This window comes from Mya arenaria, chromosome 2 (genome assembly GCF_026914265.1).
Source record: "Mya arenaria isolate MELC-2E11 chromosome 2, ASM2691426v1".
In the NCBI taxonomy this organism is placed as follows: domain Eukaryota; kingdom Metazoa; phylum Mollusca; class Bivalvia; order Myida; family Myidae; genus Mya; species Mya arenaria.
In genome coordinates, this window is record NC_069123.1 from 7,732,088 (window position 1) to 7,756,571 (window position 24,484).

General features: G+C 32.5%; 1 protein-coding gene and 1 pseudogene across 2 annotated transcripts; one reads left to right on the top strand and one right to left on the bottom strand.

The window, feature by feature from the left end:
* The window catches only part of LOC128205825 (ferroxidase HEPHL1-like), a 322,009-nt pseudogene that overhangs the window by 189,373 nt on the left and 108,152 nt on the right, over positions 1-24,484 (top strand).
* Positions 482-23,880, bottom strand: LOC128246061 (protein mono-ADP-ribosyltransferase PARP6-like). 2 transcript variants are annotated; one of them, XM_052964271.1, is made up of 4 exons: positions 23,835-23,880; positions 23,357-23,426; positions 4,797-4,876; positions 482-2,800 (listed from the first exon to the last, which is right to left on the bottom strand). In XM_052964271.1, exons 3-4 carry the CDS (start codon positions 4,850-4,852, stop codon positions 1,444-1,446), a joined length of 1,413 nt encoding a protein of 470 aa, XP_052820231.1. In that variant the 5' UTR covers positions 4,853-4,876; positions 23,357-23,426; positions 23,835-23,880; the 3' UTR covers positions 482-1,443. The 2 variants fall into 2 exon arrangements, with proteins under 2 accessions (XP_052820231.1, XP_052820238.1); XM_052964278.1 differs by lacking the exon at positions 23,835-23,880 and adding an exon at positions 23,621-23,706.

Genomic DNA, 24,484 nt, shown 5'->3' on the forward strand with positions numbered 1-24,484 from the left:
CTCTTGTATTACTATTGGTAATCTACTGTATGAGGGATACACTCACCTGTTATTATTGGTTATCAACTCTATGAGGGATACACTCATGTGTTACTTTTGATTATCCACTGTACGAGGGGTACACTCTTGTGTTACTATTGGTAATCTACTGTATGAGGGATACACTCACCTGTTACTATTAGTAATCCACTCTATGAGGGTTACACTCATGTGTTACTTTTGATTATCTACTGTATGAGGGGTACACTCTTGTGTTACTATTGGTAATCCCTTGTATGAGGGGTACTCTCACGTGTTATTATTGGTTATCCACTGAATGCGGGGGACACTCACCAGTTACTATTGATAATCCACTATATGAGGGGGGGTAAACTCTCCAGTTACTATTGGTTATCCACTATATGAGAGGGGACAACCACCCGTTACTATTGAAAATCCACTGTATGAGGGGGGACATTCACCTGTGACTATTTAGTTTAAACATATTTTATTCAGTTCATATATACAAAAATAACAGTACAGCAATAGTATTATAAAATGGATTGGAAAACAAGCAATGTAATGGCTTATACTAATTCCTTTCCATGTAGCAGTGTACAGTTACGAATTGCATAGAAAGTCAGTGTATGATGTGTACAGTATGACGAAAGATATTATTATAATAACAGTTCAAACTATTTTTTTACATTTAACTTGAATGTTTTGGAATAATAAAATAATAAAAAAAAAAGACAAACAAACAAAAAACGCAAATATATTCTGTCACACACACTGTCCCGATGAAAAGCGATCGATACACCAATGGGGTCGACTGTTAGGCATCAAAACGCTTTGATGCTGCAATAAATCTCTGGACTTTAAAAAACAAGCTTGAATTGGCATCAAGGGTTAGGCGATCATTACCTAAAAGAATATTTTCTACAGTAGCAGCACAAGGTAAATCATGAATAAATCGGTCATGCATTCATTGATATCTAAGACACTGAGTGAGATAATGTGACACAGTTTCAACAGCACCACAAGCACAAAGGGGAGAAGGAATAATATTTCTTCTGTGAAGGTCATAATAATGAGCTACATCCTAATCGCAGACGAGTATGATTAACTTGATGTTGACTGTTTCCTACATTATACAGGAGTTGCGATTTCTTTGGTTTCGTGTTAAGTTGTGATTTAAACTCGCTGAGAGTTACTATTTATAATCCACTGTATGAGGGGGTACACTGCAGGGTTGCGATCGTTGAGTTTCTGTCTTTATAAAGGAGTTATGGCAACCATTTCTTGCATGGACGGCATATCATTGACCACCTTTTCTACTGCATTACAGTCCTTATTTTTCCGTATGAACAGGAGGATGTCAGTGTTTTTTGGATGCACAACAGTTGGGTATGGATTGATTACTTCTCTGCGATTTTACTTTGCCGCTAGTTTTGTCATGTTTAGTCAGAGATCAACAACCTCAGCTCCAGTTGAAATATCTTCGACTGCTTCAGCCATTCTACCATATTCTTCGAAGGTAAACACACAGAGCTCCCGATTGCACACAACTGGTTTTAACATTGAGCTGCCTTCCAAAGTAATCAGTTCATCACATACAACACAGTATTCATTCATTGTCGGAATACGCTGACGCACATATCGGAAAACTTGCACAAGCAGACCATCTGAAATGCTTGGTACATTCTTGGCATTTTTACCGTCTAATGTCAAAGGCATTAAGTTTAAGTCCTCGATCTGTCGACCGATTTCTAACTCTGGCATTATACAGGTTTTTCTCATTAATGTTGGTAGCAACTTCTTCAAGTTGGACAGTATTGCGGGATGGGAGTGTTGCCGCCCCAGTTTAGGCTTTTTATCTCCATGTTGAACTTCTTTCTTCTTTGACGGATCTAAATCTGAACCCATATCAGTTTTTCCAAATAAAATTGACATATCTAGATCTACCTCAGGGGTTGATTGTCCACTGGTTGCCCCGCCTTCAGAGCTTTCATCTTCCAATGCTTTAGTTTGTTTCTTATACAGCTGTTCTATCAACACATTAGTGTCAGTACAAGTTTCAGTGTTATATACCAGCAGGTTTGATGCTTCCTCAACACTTCCATGGCTTATCAGCAACGCATTCCTCGCCAGTACAGTTGGGAAACCCATCTCAGCTAATTTCCCAACATCTTCATCATTAACCTGGGTCAAAGGCTGCTCAACTTTAGCTCTCTTTGGAAATGTTGTTGATTTCTTTAATGTTCCTTCTCTCTTTAAACTCTTTAGATAATCTTGTTGTATGTTTTTCCATTCATCCGCCAGAAAAGACTCCAAAATTTTCCGAACCCGACTTTCGAATACAAACCCTTTCTTTTTCATAAGTTGAAATACCTCAACTTTAGGTACAGTCTCTGACTCTAGGTATTGGGAAAGAGATAAATGAAGTCGTATAATCAGTGGCTCGTTTCTTTTCACTCTCCAATCATCAGTGAACACCTCTTCCAAAAATGACAATGGAACGCGTAACTGTATTTCGATTTCATCAATATAATCCAACAATCGATACTGCAGCACATATTTACCGTACAGAAAAATCAGGTTTACCATGTCTCGATACAAATATGGGTGCATAACTGCTTCCTGCGTGGCAAACTGATAGTCATGATCATCATCGGAGTCATAGTCTGAAACTTCCCTACCATCATCATCATCATCATCATCATCATCATGATCGCCATGGGTGGGTATCAGGTCATTTTCTGCCGGCATTTCCTCCAAGGCATCTGTATATAGTAAAGCGCCTGAAGCACAGCTATCCAACCTGAAAACACATCAGAGCTTCCATTAAAGTGACACTCTTGTTCAAAATCAACACATACACATGTATAACAAACATAAATTTTAAGTGGTACAATTTTAACTACTTACTAAATAATGCATTTATGGAAAACAATATTAATTACTGATAACAAGACTGTAATCAAGTTTTTAATAGCTAAAACGTAAAAATATCAAATGATCGGTGAGTGGAGATTTACTGTGATCTACTTTCGTCCGATAAGGTAGAAATACCATGTTTTCTGCACATTGCTTTCAAATTTAACTCTGTATCCTTCATAAGAACCATTGTTTTCAACATGTATTCATCGTTTTTGGTATATCAAAACAATTGTATTAATTGTGGTAAATCTTATTTGGGAGTATTTAGAGTGCATCTTTAAAAATTTGAAACTGGAAGTATAAACTTCCTGTCCATTCATATTGGAGGTTTTTACTGAAATGTGGAAGTTTTAAAATGTGTAGAACACAGCACTTTGTTCCACTATTTTAAACTAGTATGTTAAAAATCAAATAATTTGCAACTATAACTTGCCGAATTCACACATTTGTATTATAATAATTCATTTTACTTTAAGGCTGATTGTTAGGAACTATGTTTAATGAAGTGGTATTAGGGTTCAACTGCCTTATGTGTAAAGTTTTTTCTATTTTGTTATTGAATGTTAAATCATATTATAAATTTTATCCAAAAATGTGTTTGAAGCAATGGGTTTTTTTGCAATGGAATTCTGAGTATTTCTCAAAAATAATCTTGAAATCAAAGTGCATTTGTTTTTGTCAATGTTCTTGAGTTAAATCAGTAACTGAGCCATTTTTTTCAAACATTTGGCCAATTAACCAAGGTTTGTTTATAATTTGTGATGATGCTTTACTCAAATTATTTTACGTAAGTATTGAAATATTAAAACAATTTTGTTCTGTAATTAATAAACTGATGTTCAATGCTTAATTCCTTAAACCAGACTTTTAATCACTACCTCAGCGAAACAAACAATTTCAGTTACTGCAATTTACTTTAGCTCACACTAGCTTGGAGACATTCAGTGATTATTTTTTGAAATAGTTATACCCCAAATATATTTGGCAAAAAAGTTGAGATTGGCAAAAGTACACAATCAGAACAAAATAACAAATATAATGGCAAATACCGGTATACCTTTTTATACATTATGCCATGAAAGAGTTAGTCTTGTCAAGATTTTGTTCATTTTTCATGAAAATTCATTGCTTTTTTATTCATTAACATAATCTGCATTTATCAAATTGGAAAAAAAAATATTGGGGGGAAAAATAGACATTTTTTCGTGAGGGAAAACAGCTTTTAAAAGGCAGTAAATTGCACCAAAAAATATCAATAATATCTTTAAGAACTCATATACTGAAACAATTTATTCCAAGTCCATTTATAAGTAATATATTACGCAGGCAATAATTTTAAATATCAAACCTTACATCAATGTGTCCCTCCTTTGTATATATAAAGTTGATTGGTCTGTATATCACGGTATTTTAATGAAAATCCAGTTTTATACCCCATCAGCAGTCCGTATATCATTTTTGGCCGGTCTGGACCTCTCCTAAGCATAATATGGACCACTAATGCCATATTATATGGACCATTGACGTCATAAAACTGTTTAGTGTGGCTTGCAATTTTCACAATGTCAACAATCGTCGCAAGTAAACAATATTTGCTTTGTTCAATAAAACACACTAAAAGCGTTTTAAAAATATTGATGGTAAAATAAAACATTTGGTATAATATAAGAAATATAACACACCAGTTCGGGCCATATGGCTAATGCCTCAGTCCATATACACCTTCGGGTGCTGACTGGCTGGTCCTTATGATGTCATATGACCCACAGTGGTGTTTAATATTTCTTTATTACATTCTCTTGAGAATAACTGTGATCTACCTATAATTACATTTGGCATCATTTTCAACACACCAAGACAATATATTTCTTATATACCTTTCAACTGGTGGCTGTCTCAATTCATCCATGTCTGTTTGTTGTAGTCTGTCCATCAATGTAACATCTTTTCATCTGATCTGGAAGTACATGTAACAAACTGCAAAATAAAAAAGGAAAACCAACTTCCCCTTTTCAGCAAATAATTGGTAATATTCCCCCAAAAATATGAACAGTTTCAGCTAATATTCAATAACCTTGGATATAATGTCCAGTTTTCTTGGAATATTACCAGATGTATTGTATTAAACATAAAAAATGAGTAGTTATTAAAGAGTCTCATCACAAGTCTGGTTCCCCGTTTCAATAAAGTATCAAATTCAATACGTAAGAATGTAACGGTTGGCACCAAGATGTCTTTTTTTGTTTCCTCAAAAAGATTTTCAATTGTAATTCAAGAAATAGCAACAAAATGCCTAAAAGTGTGAATTTGTACACACATATAACATTACAGTAAAATTAAAACAAAGACACAAAGAAAATCCCCCTTTATGATGCTAGGATTGTAAAGTTTTAAGATAAAAAACATCTAAAAGGGAATTGTGTCACCTGAGATCCATTATATATATTTTTGTTCCTATAACAAGTGGACACTTTTTTTTTAGACTTTGTACCAAATGTGGATATATTGCTACCATTAATGCTGGTGCAATAAACTGACACAATTTTCTATCGATACGGAGATATCAAAGTGGATAAATGAAAGTCACTGTATTGTTGACATGTCTTAGTCGTAAGTTTGTATTGGTTTAAAATTCGTAACATTTGTGGACACAATGTGTTATGAACATTATGACAACTTCATATTTATTTTTAATACATTTTTTGTGATCATGTCAGTGTCACATTGTAGTGTAGTTATGAAAACAAAAACAGATACACCATATATTTACCAAATGTAGCACAGACAATCATTTTTTTTCAAAAACAAATTAGTATCCAAAAACACTGATGAAAAATGTCACAAAAACGCAATGTTTTTATGGTGAAATTTATTTTTATTTTGAATAAAAAAAACATTTCTTGAAAATGCAGGTGTTCAACATTAATACAGTTATATCTATGTTCAGTTGCTGACAGCATTAAAAAAACTGCATTTAATTTAATATAGCAGTTTTTTAGTTGTAACATCATATTTTTTAGCAATAACATTTTATTTAAGAATACACACAATTTTACCACCAATGAATTTTGACTGATATGTCATATTTGATTTTCTTTTTCTATCAACAAATTCATTTCTACGATTCTTTTTGACTCCTAGTCAGGGTGTAACATCCGAATATTTGTGTGTGAATTTTTGTAAATATCAAAGTTGCACAGTCCCACAGATTGACCGTTTTGATAACTTTTTAATATTTTGTCTCCCAATATTTTGTGTTAATGTCTAAAATCAGTGATATAAGACTGCTGACAAAAGATCAAATCGCATGTTTTTATATTAACGTTAAAAATTGAACTGGAATCATAAAGCCTACAAGTTCTTTTCATGAATTTTAAGGGCATGCATTTATGATATATTGAATATAAAACGGTCATCACAAGCAGCAGCTTATACCAGACTGATCATCATAAGTAAATCATAGGTTAATCAGATAGATTTTTTGGCAGCTTTCATCTTCAGATCCCAGACTACCAAAGCTTAATTTAAATTCAAATCATTTGGAACCCGACAACGATTTTTCCATAAACTGATCAACAGTTGAGACCATGCCCGCAAAAGAAGGGTTGAAGGTGAAGAAGGCAGGGAAACAGTGTGCGACATTAACGGTAGCCCCATTGCCAGTGGCGATGAAAGAAGGACCCAGGCAACGAAAAAATCCTTTATGATAGCCCGACTGGCGATGAAATCATCAAATTGTCAGGTGAATGTTTACCTCGACATTGTTGACCGACTTCCAGATGATCTCTCATTGTTATGAATGTTTTCCATTGCAGTAATCTCCCTTGTCAAGCAAAACTATACGCTATGCTGCTTGAAAATAATTATTTTGACAGAAATCATATTTCAGACTGTCAATACTATTTTGATATGGTTTGGATGTTTTTGTTTTTTTCAAATAAACTTAGATTATTTAGTTACCGAAAAATATGAAATAGATGTTAGTAAAATCCTGTCACTAATGCCCCCTCATCAAACTACCACCAGCCTCCCCACCCCCTGGCAACACAGAACCACAGCACCACCATACTTGTATTCATACAAAATAAAATAAGATAGTGTACAGTTGCTGGGACCTATAACAATCCTACTCCCAGACAGTTGTCATATCATTCCTTGTTTTTAACCAAGATGGGTTCTTCTCTTAACTCAAGTGGACTATGGAAATCTGGCTCGGGCTTTAGAAATTTAAAAGTCTGTAGACCCATTGGCTGGCAAGTCAAAAAGGTTAATTTCCCACACTGGGAAAAGATAAATACCCACCACACACAGAAGCAAGAATGAGATCCACAGCGTCTGCATCATCCTGGACATGCTTTATAATGGGCAGGGCTTCTTCAATCTAAAGACTCATAAAATCCAAATACCATTTAACTTTGCATACCGCAGACAATGCGTATTTTGTTTTGGCTATATTACGAATTTTCTATGGTTTGAGAATTAATGTTTACTGTGCACATTGCAATGCAAGGATTATAACCTTACTTGCCATAACTGGAATTGCCATATCGGAATTCCATTAAGAGTCCAACTTCTGGAAGGAATGGTTTTGAAACGGGTGGTCGAAAAACTAAATTGAATACTATTCTCTGCATTAATGTAATTGATATTGAGATCAACATGAAAAGCGTCTATTATGTTTCTTTTACATCAAAAAGCGTTCATGTTTTGACGTTTTTATCTCATTAACGCATTCAAAGATTTTCAGATGTTTGAATACAGCTAACCGAAATAGTGATTTGGTATGGCCTAACAAAAAAATGCACTTTAAGTTTGATTTGTAACTTGTGGGAAAAGATGTTATGTGTTTTCAGTATTATTAACTGTTGTTTGATATATGATTATCACCATTGAATTAGTTACCAACGCTACAGTCTGCTAATAGAGATAAGTCAAAAATACCTAAAATGAGAACAACATCATGCACACTTAGTCAGTGTTTTTCGTAAATATGATGCAGTGGAACTTTTGGTAATAAAGTTGACTTGATATTTATACATCGGAAGATACACCACAGTCAGGGTTGAGAACGCCATCCTTGGAGTGTCTGTGTGCTTAGACATTTTTACACAAACATCAGATTGTCTAAATGAGTTCAAGCCAACACACAATGCCCCGACCCCTACCTGATGGGGTAAACGTCTATAGGTTTTCATTACTCATAAGGTCCTTACTCTTAAATAATAGTTTTGTTGTAAACGACTTGAGTAAGGGTTTAGATAACTATACTTGTGTCATAATACTTCTCATAAATTACACCTTTAGATGGAATCAATTGCCACGATCAATATAAACAATTTGCAACTCAGGCACTGGATGGTTTTTCATTGTTCTTTATCTTATATACCCGCTGTTTACAGTATATTAACTATACAAATTAATGAACAAAATAATATAAAAATGAAAAGATAACATTCGCCATACATGATTCATGCTTTATTTGTTTACATCATATGAACAATTTATTATGCTATATATGCACTAAACAAGTCACAATTAGTATTTCGCCTGTGAATGTCCTACAGTTAAAGCCATGATGAAACCAATCAATATGAATTCTACGGGCTTGAAGTGTTATTGCTGGACATTTAAAGTTAAAGTTTACTTAATGACTAAGTGAAAGTACTGAAACATGAGTAAAACAGAAACGTTTTTCGTAGAAGTTAATGAAACTAAATGGAAGTTTTTCACCCAATTTTAAAGGACATGCTGCTGTTGGCAATTTATTTAGTATATATATACACAATTATCTTCAATAATATTGTATACATTATAATAAATTTTATTATACAATGCATTACTACATATATCATATCAAAGTTTGCAGTTGTTCTTTTCATTTAACTTAAATAGAGCTACTATGCATTTGAGATCAAGTACACAAGTGCATTTGAAGAATATATTACAAATAGAAAATAAATTAAAATGATCACATACCCAAACAATAATATTATAATCAGGGGTAATTATATTTTTACTAGAATTGATTGGGCAAAAATCCATTTAAATATGATGGTAAAACAAGGCAAAACATTGATTCAATTACTAATTATAATCAAACAAAACTCCCTAACCAAATAATTATATACAAGGAATTATTGATTGTATATGAACTATTTGTAGCCAAGAAACTCTGACAGCTCATCTGCAATACATCTCATTGAGAATACTGTGCCAATATAGAGGATATTTGTTTATTTCAGTGTAAGATAGTATTTTATTTCACGAGTGTCATAGAAAAACATATTTTCACGAGTGGCGAATGATTGTGTATATACTGAACAAATTTTCTGTTTCTTTTATGATTATTTCGAAGTTTTATTTTTTTTGTTTATTTATTTCTTAATTACCCCCTTTTTTGAAAAGGGTGTTTTTATGTTGCTACCTCACGCAAAATTATAGCTGTCAACTTTTTATATTTCCGGTTTGTTGAGAAAAAGTTCTCTGCTATTAATTCTCATAGTTAATTATTCGCTCGTGTTTTAGTGCAAAGCTTTAATGAACAGTTATCAATGAAGTTTAATAGTAATCAATGAAGATTGATAAGTGCACATATGTTCCAAAAAATAACGAAAACACTTTTATTTTACGGGGAGCATGAATACATAACCATATTACTACGCGACAATTTTATGAATGAAAATTTGGAAGGTCAAATGTGTTTAATAGCAAACAAATGCAGATAATCATTGGGTTTAAAACATTTTTCTTAGTTTAAGAGTGTGTTTCATGATACATGGATATTCAGTCATCTTACTGTCAGTGACCAGTCTGTTTTGCTTGAAGACAGGTCATTTTCAAGGTAATGCTGAGGACCACGCTAGTTTGTTGACATATTTTAAGACGTGGCAGTGATTTTTTTCACTTATTTGTGAAACAGCCCATGCCTTTTCTTTTGTGAAATTTTAGCGCGTTAAAAGTTCAAAATTGTGAAAAATTAACAAAACATTAATATCTTAATTCTGAAAAACAATAGTGTTATACTCGTACATGTATACAGCCTAATTTAGTGTCAGTATTGACATTAAAAGGATAAAAGACAACAATGAAACTTTGATTATTGCATATTTATTAAATGCAAAGAGTTACAGATAACAGCATTGTAGATTCTTGATTAACAACTTCAACTTCCTATTCCTGTATGAAATTTAACTGTCAACAAAAATGGCGGTAAAAATATTGTTGGCAGCGTGGATCTTTTTAAAAAATTTCTGCAATACTTGCCATTTCTTGACATTTTGCCAATAAATATCAATTTGTTTACAAATTTTGCTGTGTCATTTTGCTCCGCGTGACCAAGCGCTTTACAGCCAGCGCTTGACTTAGGAGCATGCGTCTACTTGATTGGGTATCGATAAAAGCCGTCATACGATATTCTATATGTATGCGAATTCGCAATCACCGATCTGTAAATATTTCGACTAAAATCTTCAAAGTTTTACACAACTTTTACGAGTTTTTACACCGTTTTAATTGAAAAACACTTTGTTTACAAGTAGCTTTTGGGATTTATGAATTTTTCTTCATATTTTTTGTGAATTTTGAGCATTTTTGGCGATTGTGAAAACGCCGATATTTAGCGTCAAATTGTTAGAAAAAAAATCACTGCGTGGGTGGGATAAATAATATCAGATTATCTGTAAACTGTTGTGTGAATTTTCCGGGAAGCGCGTTTTACGTATTTCAATGACAAACAGTTCAAAATCCGTTTGAACGATGATATAACATTATTTTTATGTTTGAACCGTTGTTTTCGTCTGTAATTTGTTTGGTATGAAAGCAAATGTTCGACCATTCAGCTTCAAGATCAAGAAAACATTTGAAAAACAGGATAACCGGTAATAAACGGTAAGTTGTTAATTTCCAAATATATATTTATTTAAATTTATAAAACATTTCTTTAAATTTGTCAACATTTTCTGTTTCAAAGTGAAGTGTCCTTTTTGATCAAGTATTTACTTGACAAAGGATTTTAAAAGTAGTTCTGAAAGGTGATATTTTCACTCCTTATTGTTTGTTACAAAAAATCATAACCCCCCCCCCCCAAAAAAAAAATAAAAAAAATTGCAAATTGTTGAATATGAAAAAATGTGTTGTTAGGATTTAAAGGGCAAATACAAATACTGCTTTCATTACATAATTATCAAGTCAATGCTTTCTATAAACTTTTAAAATAATTCGACAAACATCATGTTTAATGATCAAAATTAACTAAATTTCAATTAATTCATATTTAAACAGCTTTGCTAAAATCAGGTATATACTAAACCTGTTTTAGACAGTTAAATATGCATGTACAAATTTAATTCACCCACAGTGACCTTTTTGTCTTGCCTTTTGATAAAAAGGTGTTTTTTTACATCTGGTGGGAGATAAAATTGTATGAATAAATTGTAAAATTTTCTAGACTTTTAAAGGCCCAATATGTTTTAGTAATCATATTATAAACATGTATAAAGTGTTTGTACATCTAAATGACCTCTCTTAACATTTTTGACATCAAGTATTTTCTGAATTAAGCATGGAAAAAGTCAAAACCAATTTTCCATATCATGGGACCCAGTATGTTAGAGAATTTAAAACTTATCAAGGCGTAATTACATACAAAGGACTTCTCCTAGCCCTCACATAATATTTTAACCCGCAGGATGATAAAAGAAATGAAAAACTAGAGATTGCTTTTTTTAAAAAGCGCTTGTCTCCCCTATTGTGTGGTCGTAACTGAAAAGAAAATGATGGGCATGAAATTTGTAATTTTGGACTGGAGACGAACCAACAGTGAAGTTTGGTTTATTCACCCGTATTAAATAGTGAACATCTACTACGACCTTGACCTTTGACCTAATGATCTCAAAATCAATAGAGGTCATCTACTAGTCATGACCAACTAGTATACCAAGTATGAAGTTCCTGGGTGCAAGCGTTCTTTATTGATTGAGTGGAAACGAAGTGTGACGTACAGACTGACTGACGGACTGATCACAAAATCAATAGAGGTCATCTACTAGTCATGACCAACTTGCATACCAACTATGAAGTTCATGAGTGCAAGCTTTCTTTATTTACTGAGCAGTAACCGTTTCTTCACCTCAAGGTCACAGTGACCTTGACCTTTGGCCTACTGATCTCAAAATCAATAGGGTTCATCTACTAGTCATGACCAACTAGCATACCAAGCATGAAGTTCCTAGGTACAAGCTTTCTTTAGTTATTGAGCAGAAACCATTTTTAGCTAAAGGTCATCACCAACATTTTACCTGAAGGTAACAGCGACCTTGACGGTGACCTTGACTTTTGACCTACTGATCTCAAGATCAATAGGGTTCATTCTACTAGTCATAACCAACTAGCATACCAAGTATGAAGTTCCTGGGTGCAAGCGTTCTTTAGTTAATGAGCAAAAAGCGTTTCTTCACCTCAAGGTCATGGTGACCTTGACCTACTGATCTCAAAATCAATAGGAATCGTCTACTAGTCATGACCAACAAGCAAACCAAGTATGAAGTTCCTCGGTACAAGCGTTCTTAAGTTATTGAGCAGAAACCATTTTTAAGCTTAAGGTCAACACCAACATATCGTTTTTTACCTGAAGGTAACCTTTTGACCTTTTGATCTCAAAATCAGAAGGGGTCATCTACTAGTCATGAACAACTAGCAATTACCAAGAATAAAGTTCCTGGACATAAAGGATCTTTAGTTATTTTTTCGGAAATCATTTCTTCACCTCAAGGTCACGGCAACCTTGACCTTTGACCTAGTGATCTTAAAATCAATAGGGGTCATCTACTAGTCATGACCAACTAGCATACCAAGGATAAAGTTCCTGGGTCCAAGTGTTCTATAGTTATTGAGCAGATACGAAGTGTGACGTTCGGACTGACAAACGGACTGATGGACTGGGCAAAAACAATATGTCTCCCCATGAATGGGGGAGACATAATTGCAATTACAATCAACATTCAACAGAGCTGAAAGTATATTCTAAATTCAGCGCCTATATAGCATATACACAAAGTTATCAAGTCAGTGATATTGTTGGACATTTCCGTACATTTCATTTTTAATAAAGCACAGAGTGGACATTGGAGTTAATCCAACATTATCTGAGACAGTTTTATACGCATTTTTTAAACCCTAAATTATTCTGGGCTATTAAAGTATGAGGCAGAGCCTGATTTCCTATCAAATAAGAACCCTGGAGTGAATATCACAACTGTCAGCTGAGCTTACTTATATTAAGTACTATTTCATACATAATTGTTAAGTGTACATGTACTAGCAAATAGAGCAAGCCCCAATTTCCATTCCAAAACCATTCATATATGAAAACAATTGAAACAATTAAAATGATTAAATTATATCATTTACACAGAATGCCAAAATGAGGCTAATTATTCACATATATATGTTAAAATGCACAAATTTAGGCAACAGTTTTCTATACTTTTACTTATATAGATTATCCTGAAAAACTGCTTGCATTTAATACAGTGTAAAATTATGTTCATAATATTCAGTGTTCTCAAAAGCACAGTTCTTGTGCACTGCACTTGCCTTCAATGAGATCTATCTACATATGAAATTTCAAGTTGATACCACTAATAGTTTACAAGATATGCCCCGGACAAGCATAAACGGGACGCGACTGCCGCCGCCGACAAAAGTTATATATATACTTTTCAGGCAACACAAAAAGCAACTGCCCTTAAAACTTACTTGCTAAATTGTCAAATCTACTTGCTTTTTTAAAAAATCTTTAAATCACATGGCTTTCAATATTTTTTTATTTAAATTAATTAAAATAAAAACTCATGTTATGGATGCTGCGTTTATTAATGTACAACAAGGTAAGAGACCATAATATTCCTGACTTTAATCTGGGACCAATAACGAATCATAATGCCAGCTTTAATAAACACTTCAATGACAGTAAAACTCAGTTTTAAACTGTAAACCGGCGTATGGTCAATAATAGTCCTTTTAAATAAATGACAAAGCAATAAAAAGGTATAGAATAGAACATTTCTGTTCTGTACACTGACAGCGATTTTATTTTGTCCAACAGTTCTACTTTCACTTTCATTATAATTAACAGGAAGTAAACGGGCACCTGTTTCCCACAATTTGAAGACGATGTGTGAAAAATGTATACTTTTCTGTTACAAATTAAAAACTTTAAGATGCATCTTTTAATTTTAGCTGATAAATATAACATATTTGAACAAAATGAATAAAAAATCAATTTTGATTATTTAGCATTTTTGTTTTTGAAGCCATCACAGTAACAGTTAGCGAAAACTGCCAAAGGTATCTGTTAATTTGCATAATGGGCGGAGCTATTTACGTCATTGTCAGTCAGAGTTTGACTGCTGCTAATGGACACAGTTACTGGTCAGAACCAGACCGGTTATCCCTTTTCACTTCGGGCATTGAATACTCTTTATATGTGTTTATATACTTTAATTATAAACAAACAGACATTAATTGAATAAACAAGCATTCATCACATGGCTTGCAGCTCTAAATGGCAGAGCATATCAATGCTCTATGATCATCGTAAATTTTGGCAAATCTGAATTGATTTGTAAATTGCGAAGTTGCCACCTTCTAAAAAATCTACATGATTTGTCAACATACGTTCTTAGTATTCTGGGAGTATGACGTCAAAAGTGCAAACAGGTTTTACGAAAACATGGGACAGGTACAGGATCGATTCATTAATGCACAGAATTCAAAAGTGAATATCACTGAGACAAATGTTGGAGGTTTTTGTTCACTAATACCAATCTTTTTTTAAATAACTAAGTTTGGAACTTGAAAAAAGTGACTCGCTAAAAATATCGAGTGGGCAAGAAATTCTAAACGCATTTTCTGAATTTGACCCGCATTTAGCGAGTTAGCGACTGCTAAATTTGAACCATTGTGTATAGCAATCTTTCTGCATTAACTATGCAACGAATATGAAAGTGATATTACCAACCAAGAAAATGAAATAGTTTATCAAACTTTACTCATTCGCAACAGTTTGCCTATGTTTGCCTTGTTATTTACAAAACAACTTTGAAATGCAACAGATTAAAGAGAAATAATTTCTTAATTAAAATGATCAATACTGGTTGACGGTACATTTCCAAACACTCAGTGCACAAATCCCAAACACCAGCTAAAACACACATTTGTTTTCCGTGATTGATTATTCGATGATCTAGATCAATACAAAGGCTTGCCTTGGTCACACTTGCGAAGTTTCATCTTGTTTTGTTGAGTATTTTTCTAAAAAAAAATGCCATTCATTATATGCTTAAAGATCAAAATGTAGCACACGGGGGAAAGACGTCAGTGGGCGCACGCGCATCTTTAGGTTTTGCAGTTATGTCATACATGCTATATTTTCTGGAGACCATTCAGGGGGATTTGTTCAGAAAGGCTGAAAATTCAGGGGGATTTTAATTGGTAGTATTCAGGGGGATTTTTTTAGCAGGTCTAATTGGAGAAATTTCAAGTATTTTAAAACGCAAGTACGAAAAAAAACAATCATACATGCCCAGGGGATTTTGTCCAGAATTCCAGGAGATTTTCATCATCGCCATGTAGCGCTTTGGCGCACATGCCATTTCACCTTGTTTTACCCCTTTTTCCAACACTTCAACTATATTTTTTATTAGACAGTGTCATATTGCATAATAAAAGCACTCACTTGTATGATACAATACTTCATAGAAAAATATGTTTCAGAGACAATTAATGGGCTTACCTTCCTCTAAAATTGGATACAAAATCTGCTGCCTATCAGAAATGATGACTTTCAGACTAATAGAGAGAATGGAATGGATTGTCAATATTTTTCATTTCTTCCAATTCCCAAATAGTCAGATTTGTTTCACATTTCATCAAAAGCAAATGCATATTTTTTGTTTAAGTCCATAAACATATTTCCTTATGGTATTTATCAAAAAATAAAAACATCATTACTATGATTTAATAAATAAATACTTAAGTCATTCATTCAAATTTTCTACTTTCAGTTTCTCTTTTGAATTTCTGTTATTTTCCGATATTAGCAATGAAGGTCAATGTCATGTATGTTAACATGTAGGTGAGGCATGACAAAGAACAGCATTGTCTATTAGTTATATTAAATACTTTTCTTTACCGAATAATTTACTGTCACCTTTAAATTATTAATCAGGGTTAGACACTAACATTTTTCACAAGGTAGTCCCTCTGACTACTGGATCTGAAATCTGGGTAGTCCAGCAAAAATTCTGGTAGTCCAAAAAAATGCAAGCCTGCAATGGATTCCTTCAGTGTTTTGTGAGACTTAGCCTTCTTAGAACATTGTCAGTATAACCCTTTGATTGGTCGTGTTTTTTATCTGTCTCAATCTTAAAATTTCCACATTCTTCAAAACCATTTTTGGCCTTTAAATTTAATTTTTAAACCTAAAATATGCTAAAAACCATGCTAAAATACCTCAGATTAAACATCTAAAAACCATGCTAAAATACCCCATAATCTGTCACTTTCAGGAAATAAATCACTTGACACTAAAACACCTCGACCGAGATCGTTGCTATTAAGTTATGGCACAAATGACAGACATCCTGCTGATAAGCAATATTTGATTATTGGCATCTTACTATTCAGTATTCTTTGTTAATCTAAAAGACATATTATATAATGCTTAAAAAACATGATGAAATAAATTCCGAAAGTGTTATTAATTATTTTTTATATGGGAGTAAGATAACAATTAACATGACACTGCCTGTCAGTCAAACTAAGTTGATCAATACCTGACTGACCAATCAGCGTCCAGATTAGGCAGGGCTTATCAGTTACCGTTGCTATCCGCCATGACCTCTGACAATCCTCACATATCAACAGTAGTGTAATTAGGCTGATGTATATTTAACACAATTTATGTCTCATAATTGAGAGATAGTAAAGACAGTTAAAGAAATCAGAAATACTGACATTTTCCCTTAATGCTGCTAAAATTATAATTGATAACATTTAGGGACTGTTTAGTAAACTAAAAATATTCAATTCTCAAAATGTCTGAATGACTAACCGTACATAATATACGTATATTTCCGTTTTAATAGCCTTAAAATAAGAAATATCATTATGAGAATTAGTGTACAATATTGATATTTTGCGATATATTTTGATTTTGAAATTTGTCTCCTTATTGTGCGAAAAGTTTTAAATCCGAAGCATATACATTTGCTTTTAAGTTTGTTTGACATATTAGTGAAAAAGACACCTCAGTTTATGTGAGTTACATTTATTATAAATTTAATTAAATATCTGATATATAACTTAAGGTCACAAAAAGTATATAGTGTGTACCGTATATTTAGCATGTGGAGATCCTGTGATTAGTGCAGATATATATACTGATGGTATTTTTAAATTTACTGACGTTTACATGGTAGACAGACCCAGTAAATTTTGCATTGAAAAAATATGCAAAAACTGCGAAAGATACATGTGTCGTAAGCGATGTGATACATCAGTACGTAAGATTCACAATGATGTCAATTTCATGTAAGTTTTTGACCATTTTCTTTTTTTCTTGCAAATGTATCATAAGATAGATAGATAGATAGATAGATTTATTTCAGCATAAAATGTACATAGCATGAAATTAAACACATGATAAATAATATCAGGAATAAAATATATCCATGTTAACTACATTATATATCTAAGGATAACACAAAAAAGGGATTGATAATCCCTTATTTCCATTGTGGTCCTTATATAACACACTAGTTGACATAGGAAGACATGCTATTAAGAAATTATAATTGAAAAAAAAAAAAAAAAATATCACAGTAGAAGACTGATTATGTATTAATTGTATTGCATATTTAAATATAAATAATAATATGTTAGGTAAAATAAGAAGTATCACAGTGTATCACAATTGAAGTGCTGTTCAAATACAAGATTAACAGAATGTATTCAACAATGGACAATAAAATAAGACATAAATAGCCATGAATAATAGGTATGCTAAATTAAAAATGTAAGATTACCTTGAACATGAATCTATCTGTTACACTATAAAATACATGATATATGAACAGCCCTAGTCCAACAAATATGTTTTAAGGGAAGATTTAAAAGACTTCAAAGACTTGCTGAACCTTATTTCCTTTAAGGGAGATCATTCCATAGTGAGCATCCAGGTGTCTAGTCCCTTTAAAACAAGATTTATACCATAAGCCAAGAATTAACCATAAACATATATAATTTACAAATGATTAAAAGTTTAAGCCTGCCCAGTAAAAAGAGAATGAACCATTTTGTAGCCACTTAAAACTCTTAAAAATGAACTATTATAACTTATTGAGTTCACTCACTCAAAACTGTTGAACTCAATATTACCATCAAAATACACTGTAAAAGTTTCATCATCTTTCTTCTGCTTTTAAAGGCTCATACCAATGATACCATGCTGTTTTTAAATGACGCAAATCAAAGTTAAAACCTTTGCATTTATAATGACTATATATGGTCGTTTCAAAATTTCTATGCTGATTGTTAAAACAGTTTTGCATTTCATATTATATGGAAATTAATTCATTGAAAGGAACAATAAGGTAGTTATATCAATAATGATAATAATGCATTACACTTGTATAAAACAGGTGATTCAGAGAAATCCATTTAGTTTTGACAATGGTTCTATACAAACATCGTTTTTTGTTGATTTTTGGATAGAAAATTAATACATGTTTTGTTTCCCTTTATTTGAGTTTTAAAATAGAGACTATTATTGTACTGTAACAAAATTCAGATGTTATTTAGAAATAAATTATTTTAAAGTCTAGACATTTTTCTACCTGAATTATACATTGCATACATTTAATAATAATGAACTTATTTAATGTTATACTTGCTTTTATTGCTATGTTTTACCATGTTCCATGCATTTTTTATGTGATTGTCATTGATAACTTTTGTATTATTATCGTCTGCTTCTGAATATTTGTCGAAGGTCCCTAATTAAGAGGTCAAGACTTAGCCTTATCGCTATCAGCGTGGTGTCAATTGTTATTGGCCCTAGCTTTAATGTATAAAATGTTACGACATTTTGGCGCGAAAATTAACGCACACAATTCTGTCATCGTCTGCACATACACTGCATTATACCTGTTTTGGCAGTATGATTAATATATCAGCTGCTCTTCTAAAAGCCAGTTTAAAAGATTTCATAAGCCAGGCATAATGTTTCTTCTCTTTGCTTTATATAAACACTGACCTTTGGCAATACCCTTTTTAACCAAAATAACCATGATTTATTTTCAGAAAATCTAAATATAGTAACAACCATCAAGTGTTTGTCTACAACGTATCTTTCATTGTTTTTGACTGAAAATGCAAGGGATTTAGAAATTCTGCCACTTGGACCAAAATCTACCTCGCTGACACTGGCAGAGGTGCACATGTCTGACGATTAAAACACATCATAGAGTGCGAAAATGGTTTTTCCCTTTCTAAATAAAGACATTCTACTGACTGGTTTAAACATTGATCAAAAGGCTATACGAAAAGCGCGCGAAATTCGGTTGACAGTCCACGTTGTCCGGAACTGCTCGGCCATCTTCGGCAAGCTTTACAATGAGTGTTTACCGGTGATAATTGGCTTCTTGATATCACGTTTTACGCAAGTTTAAGTGTAATAAAGATTTTATGCTCAATTAACTGATGTGATATTTACTTTTTTCTAGTAGTCTGACAGACTATTGACTTAAAATGTCTTGCAGTCTGACCAAAAATCTCGAACTACCGTTAGAGTCGATCCCTGTTAATCCTTTTGAAGACAGTTGAACGACACATGTTTTTAACACACACCATCAGTTGATAATCCAATTAAGCTTTGGGACAGGAAGGGCATTATAACTGTACAGGCTAATATAATTCAACCCTGTGATAATTTTGCATAATTTTAAACACACTTTTTTTTATTGCAGGGGATATTAATCCCCCGCCAGGAGACCGGGGGATGGGTCAAAATTCCGGGGGATTTTTCCCCACGCCAGGGGATATGGCATGTATGGTTATGTTGACCTACATTTGTGCCCTCCATAGCATAAATTTAAGGGTGATTTACCGTCTATAACATACGATTTTCAACATAAAATTGATGAGATAGTAAATCTGTACTTTGACAGATGTTGTCACATTAACCAAAGATGTTTCATACACAATTTTAACTTACTACAACAAAAACTCTACAAGATAATTGTGAAAAACCTCAAAAAGTGTTCGGATTTGTGACCTTAGCCAGTAAGGGATTGGCATTCTTTGATCGTTCTTTGATATACAGTACTGTTAAGACCAAACTTGACAGTTAGTGAACTTCTTGTTCACTATCAGTTCACCATCAGTGCACTTCGTAGTGCACTAGGGTAAGACAAGGGGAAGACTAGGGAAAGACTAAATGCAGACAAGGGGCTAACCAGATAAGGTTTATTCAGTCTATAATAAAGGCTATCTTTACAGTGAAACTTAGAATGATGGGTGTAGTTCAAACAGATGTTTTAATGTTAATTAATTTATAGAGAATACTTATAATCCATTTGGATCTTTCATGTTAATGATATAGATTTATTGAATTAAAAAACTGATGTTTTGTAAAAAAGAAATTGTCAAACAAAGATATTTCAATGTTTTTTTGTTTTTTTTCTTTATTAATATGCATTGCATTATTTTGATATTAATTGATAGGTATAATGATATAACTTTGGTTCTGGGTTAAAGGGTTTCATCTTCAAACACTTATTGAACATAATGATGAAATGAATTCATAAGCCTTTATTTTAACAATAACAATACATTTTACAAGGATATAATGAAGTTGTTCGTTATTTAAAATAGGTAATCCTCAAGGTTCATACCTTATTGTTCCAAGCTCAAACTGTGAAATTGTTGATTCATTCAAAGGTTATAAAAAACAAGATTTTCTTCCATCTATTCTAAAACTTATAATTTTATGTTTATTTTTGTTTAACAAATGTATTGTGATTTAAGGTGACAGCCTAACAGCAATCATTATCAAATAAGTACAACATTAATTATTATAGTACATTTTCCAAATTGTACCTAGATTTATTGATTGCATTTCTAATTTGAAACACATAATAGATAAACATATATTTTAGAAGTTTTGTATAATTGGTTCTGCTGCTTCATTATTAAATGAAATACTATCTATTGAAGGCTACACTAAGCCTTCTTTAAGCACCCCCCCCCCCCCCATAGTACACAATTCTGTGTATTGATCTTTATCTTTATTGCCTCCTGCTGTCTTTTAAATCTCAGATCTGTCAGTGTTTGACTTACCGTTTCATTTTGATAACTTTTTAAATCATATTAAAAGCATTATAACAATGCTTTAGAGTAAGAATAAGAGTAATGTTAGTTATTATTAATAATATCCCATTTATATGATTTATATCCTACAACATAAATGTAATGTTACTTTATTTGTTTATTATTTACTTCTCATCAGTCTTTATTTGTTTATTATTTACGTCTCATCAGTCAAATTAATACATTGGCTATGCAAATATTGTTTATGCAAGAATTGGTTGTGTATTAATAGGACAATGCTATTTTCTACTCTAAATGGTGTCACCTCCAAATGGCCCCGAGCCAATAAACAAATACACAGGAAATTGGCCCCTGCAATGACACTAGTGCAATAAACAAGGGATACACAGCAACTCAATATTTTCTTACAAACTTGGTTTTAGAGAAGAGATGTTAACAACATATGTTTTTATAAAAGATGGAAAATAGTTTATATTTATTAATTATATTTTGCAATTGCATTATAAATTAAAAAAAACAAACTATTTCTTTAGGACACTTTTCATCATTTGTTAATCAAATTGTTAAGAGTAGAGATATTTAATTTTAACCATGCATAACATGTATTTTAACATCAAATAGTAAGTTTACTAGAACTCATATTCATTGTAATGCCTGGTTAATGGTTGGATGCATAGGATAATTCCCTTTTTTGTCATTTTTAAGATATCACAGCAGGGTCCCTGATACTTCCTGTGTATTGTTTATTGTCCCGACCTATTGGGGCTAACATTGTTACAATGGGTAATCTCATTACAAAAGTATGAATAAGCATTTTATCATTTTCTAAACATTCAAAATTAATGACTGGTTAGTGGGCCATTTGGTAGGATAATTCCCGTTAGTGCTCTTTTTATAGATAAAGATAAATAGATACATTCAGTATCAAATGCTCAAAGTAGGCTTTTAAGATGTTTATTTATGAAAAGTAATGAAATTAATCGTGAATATAGTTACGTAACATCTATACAGGAAAGTTACAGACAATTGCAATATCATCTAGATTAGTATTTATAAACTTTTTGATGAAGTTATAATGTAATGCATATATGAAAAATCTGTTTCTGAAGAAATAGCCTGAGCTTCTATTTTTAAAACTAATTAAGGCAAGGTATTTTTTTCAACACTGCATGGATTTTTTTCTACTTTTAAATTACAATTACCTTTTTTATCATAAGCATTGGTTTTGCATTCACTGTTTGAATATATAATAGTGCTGTTCACTTATTTACTAAGGATTCAGAATTATTACTTTGTAATCACTAATTGACTTTAATTAAATGTCTGAATTACCAAACCAAATGTTTGGATGTTACAATAGTAGCACAATTATATTGATAACACCCCTATTTTCAAATATTGGCTTACAAAGAATATTTATTGGATTTATTTAAGAAATGTTTTATTCTTATTTCACCTACATTAGAATTAAAAAGTTGACAAATATGACCAGTAAATGCTGGGTAGAAACCCATTGTCTTTAGTTACTGGCCCATTAAGTGATGATCATCATAAAGTCATCAATAAATGCAGTATACTAAAATGTTTTATCACAAGTTAATCTGCTAGAGGAAATGATCTTATCAGTTAAATTAAATCAATATAGTAAGGCCAATCTGAGTGGACCAGGAAAATCTATACTGGCTTATCTAATAAACTACAGACTACATTAGTTTATCCTTAGTGCACAAATTGTTCACTACTAGTGCACTCCTAGTGAACAAGAGTGTAAAGTTTGGTCTTAACAGTACTGTAGTGCAGATAGTTTTTAACAGGTTGTGAGGCTAACATATAAAGCTACATTCACAATTAAAATAATTGCTATATTATATAATTTTGTCTGGAAGCTCGGCACTTTTATTTATTGGCCCCATTGTTGGGGTTAGTATATTTTAACAAATACCATCAGGAACAGTTTTTTATGTGTTGTTCATTTATGAACGTCATATCTGATTTAAGCTATCATTTATAAATTTTTAATTATTATTTATTTATTTTTTATTTTTACCTATTTGACTGGCAGCTTTATCCTACCCAGGTCATGTGTCGGGAAGGTTCCGTTCAGTACACCAAGATTCCTAGCAAAATTAACATAAAATTATCTATTAAAAATATAAAAACTAAATGATATAAATCCTGAGCCAAATATTATTGGCAATAAATTTTACTTATTGACTTAAATCAGATCTATAGCACTTATAACTGTTTTAATGAAGAATAGTTTCAAAACTGTGATCAATTACAGGCTAATTTAAAAGTTAAAAAGCCTTACAATTTTGTTTACAATAATCCTTATAATCACCGTGGGAAACACACGGTCACGTGACTTCCATTGACCAAGTTTGTGTGTACTTTCGTTTGTGAGAAATACCTATCGGTCAGTAGTATATATCGTACTCTCATAATAGTGCACACTTCTAGTCATAATAATACTACTAGTGGTGCGTGTCCAATTAACAATCAAAGTGAATGTAATGGCAACTTACCCGTTGAATGAATATGTCACGTGACATTTTCTCCACAAGATTACCGGCGTAGGATTAAACGCAGTCAACAAAGAGATAGAGTTACGCAGTTAATTTAATAGACAGAGAAGGATTTTAAGAAACGCAGTTAACATACACACAGAAGGCCATGGAGAAACGCAGATAACATATAATAAGAAGGATTTCATTAAACATAGTTGTTCAAGAGTAAATGTTGTCCTCGAGTTGAAATACAAATAAGAATACAGTCAGGGGCGTAGCTTGACGAAAATATATGTGTAGGCCACGTTTAAGGGGACCCGGGGGCATGCTCCCCACCCCCGGTAACTTTGCATAGCTAGGTGATTGTAGGTGCGTTTTGGCGTATATTTTCTTGTTGTAAAATCATGAAAGAGAGCAACAATATATTTTAAGTTTCATTGTCGTTCGCAGGAAGTTTTTTATTCGTTTTCCCACTAAACGACCTTTCACAAGAGGCTGATGTAGGTTGCATAGTAAGAAGAACCTCGAATATTGTAAATATGCACGGATACAGGCTCTTGTTGGTCTGCTTCGTGGTCTCTCGTAATCTCTATAAACTTGCGGCTGCGATGCTCCATCTTACATTCCATTCTGTTTTAAATAAGTCAAATATTTCGTGGCGATCAGGG

Coding starts and splice junctions, on each gene's coding strand:
- LOC128246061 (XM_052964271.1), bottom strand. CDS start 4,852: ATGGACAGACTACAACAAACAGACATGGATGAATTGAGACAGCCACCA. Junction 2,801..4,796: donor AGACAGCCACCAGTTGAAAG/GTATATAAGAAA, acceptor ATGTGTTTTCAG/GTTGGATAGCTGTGCTTCAG.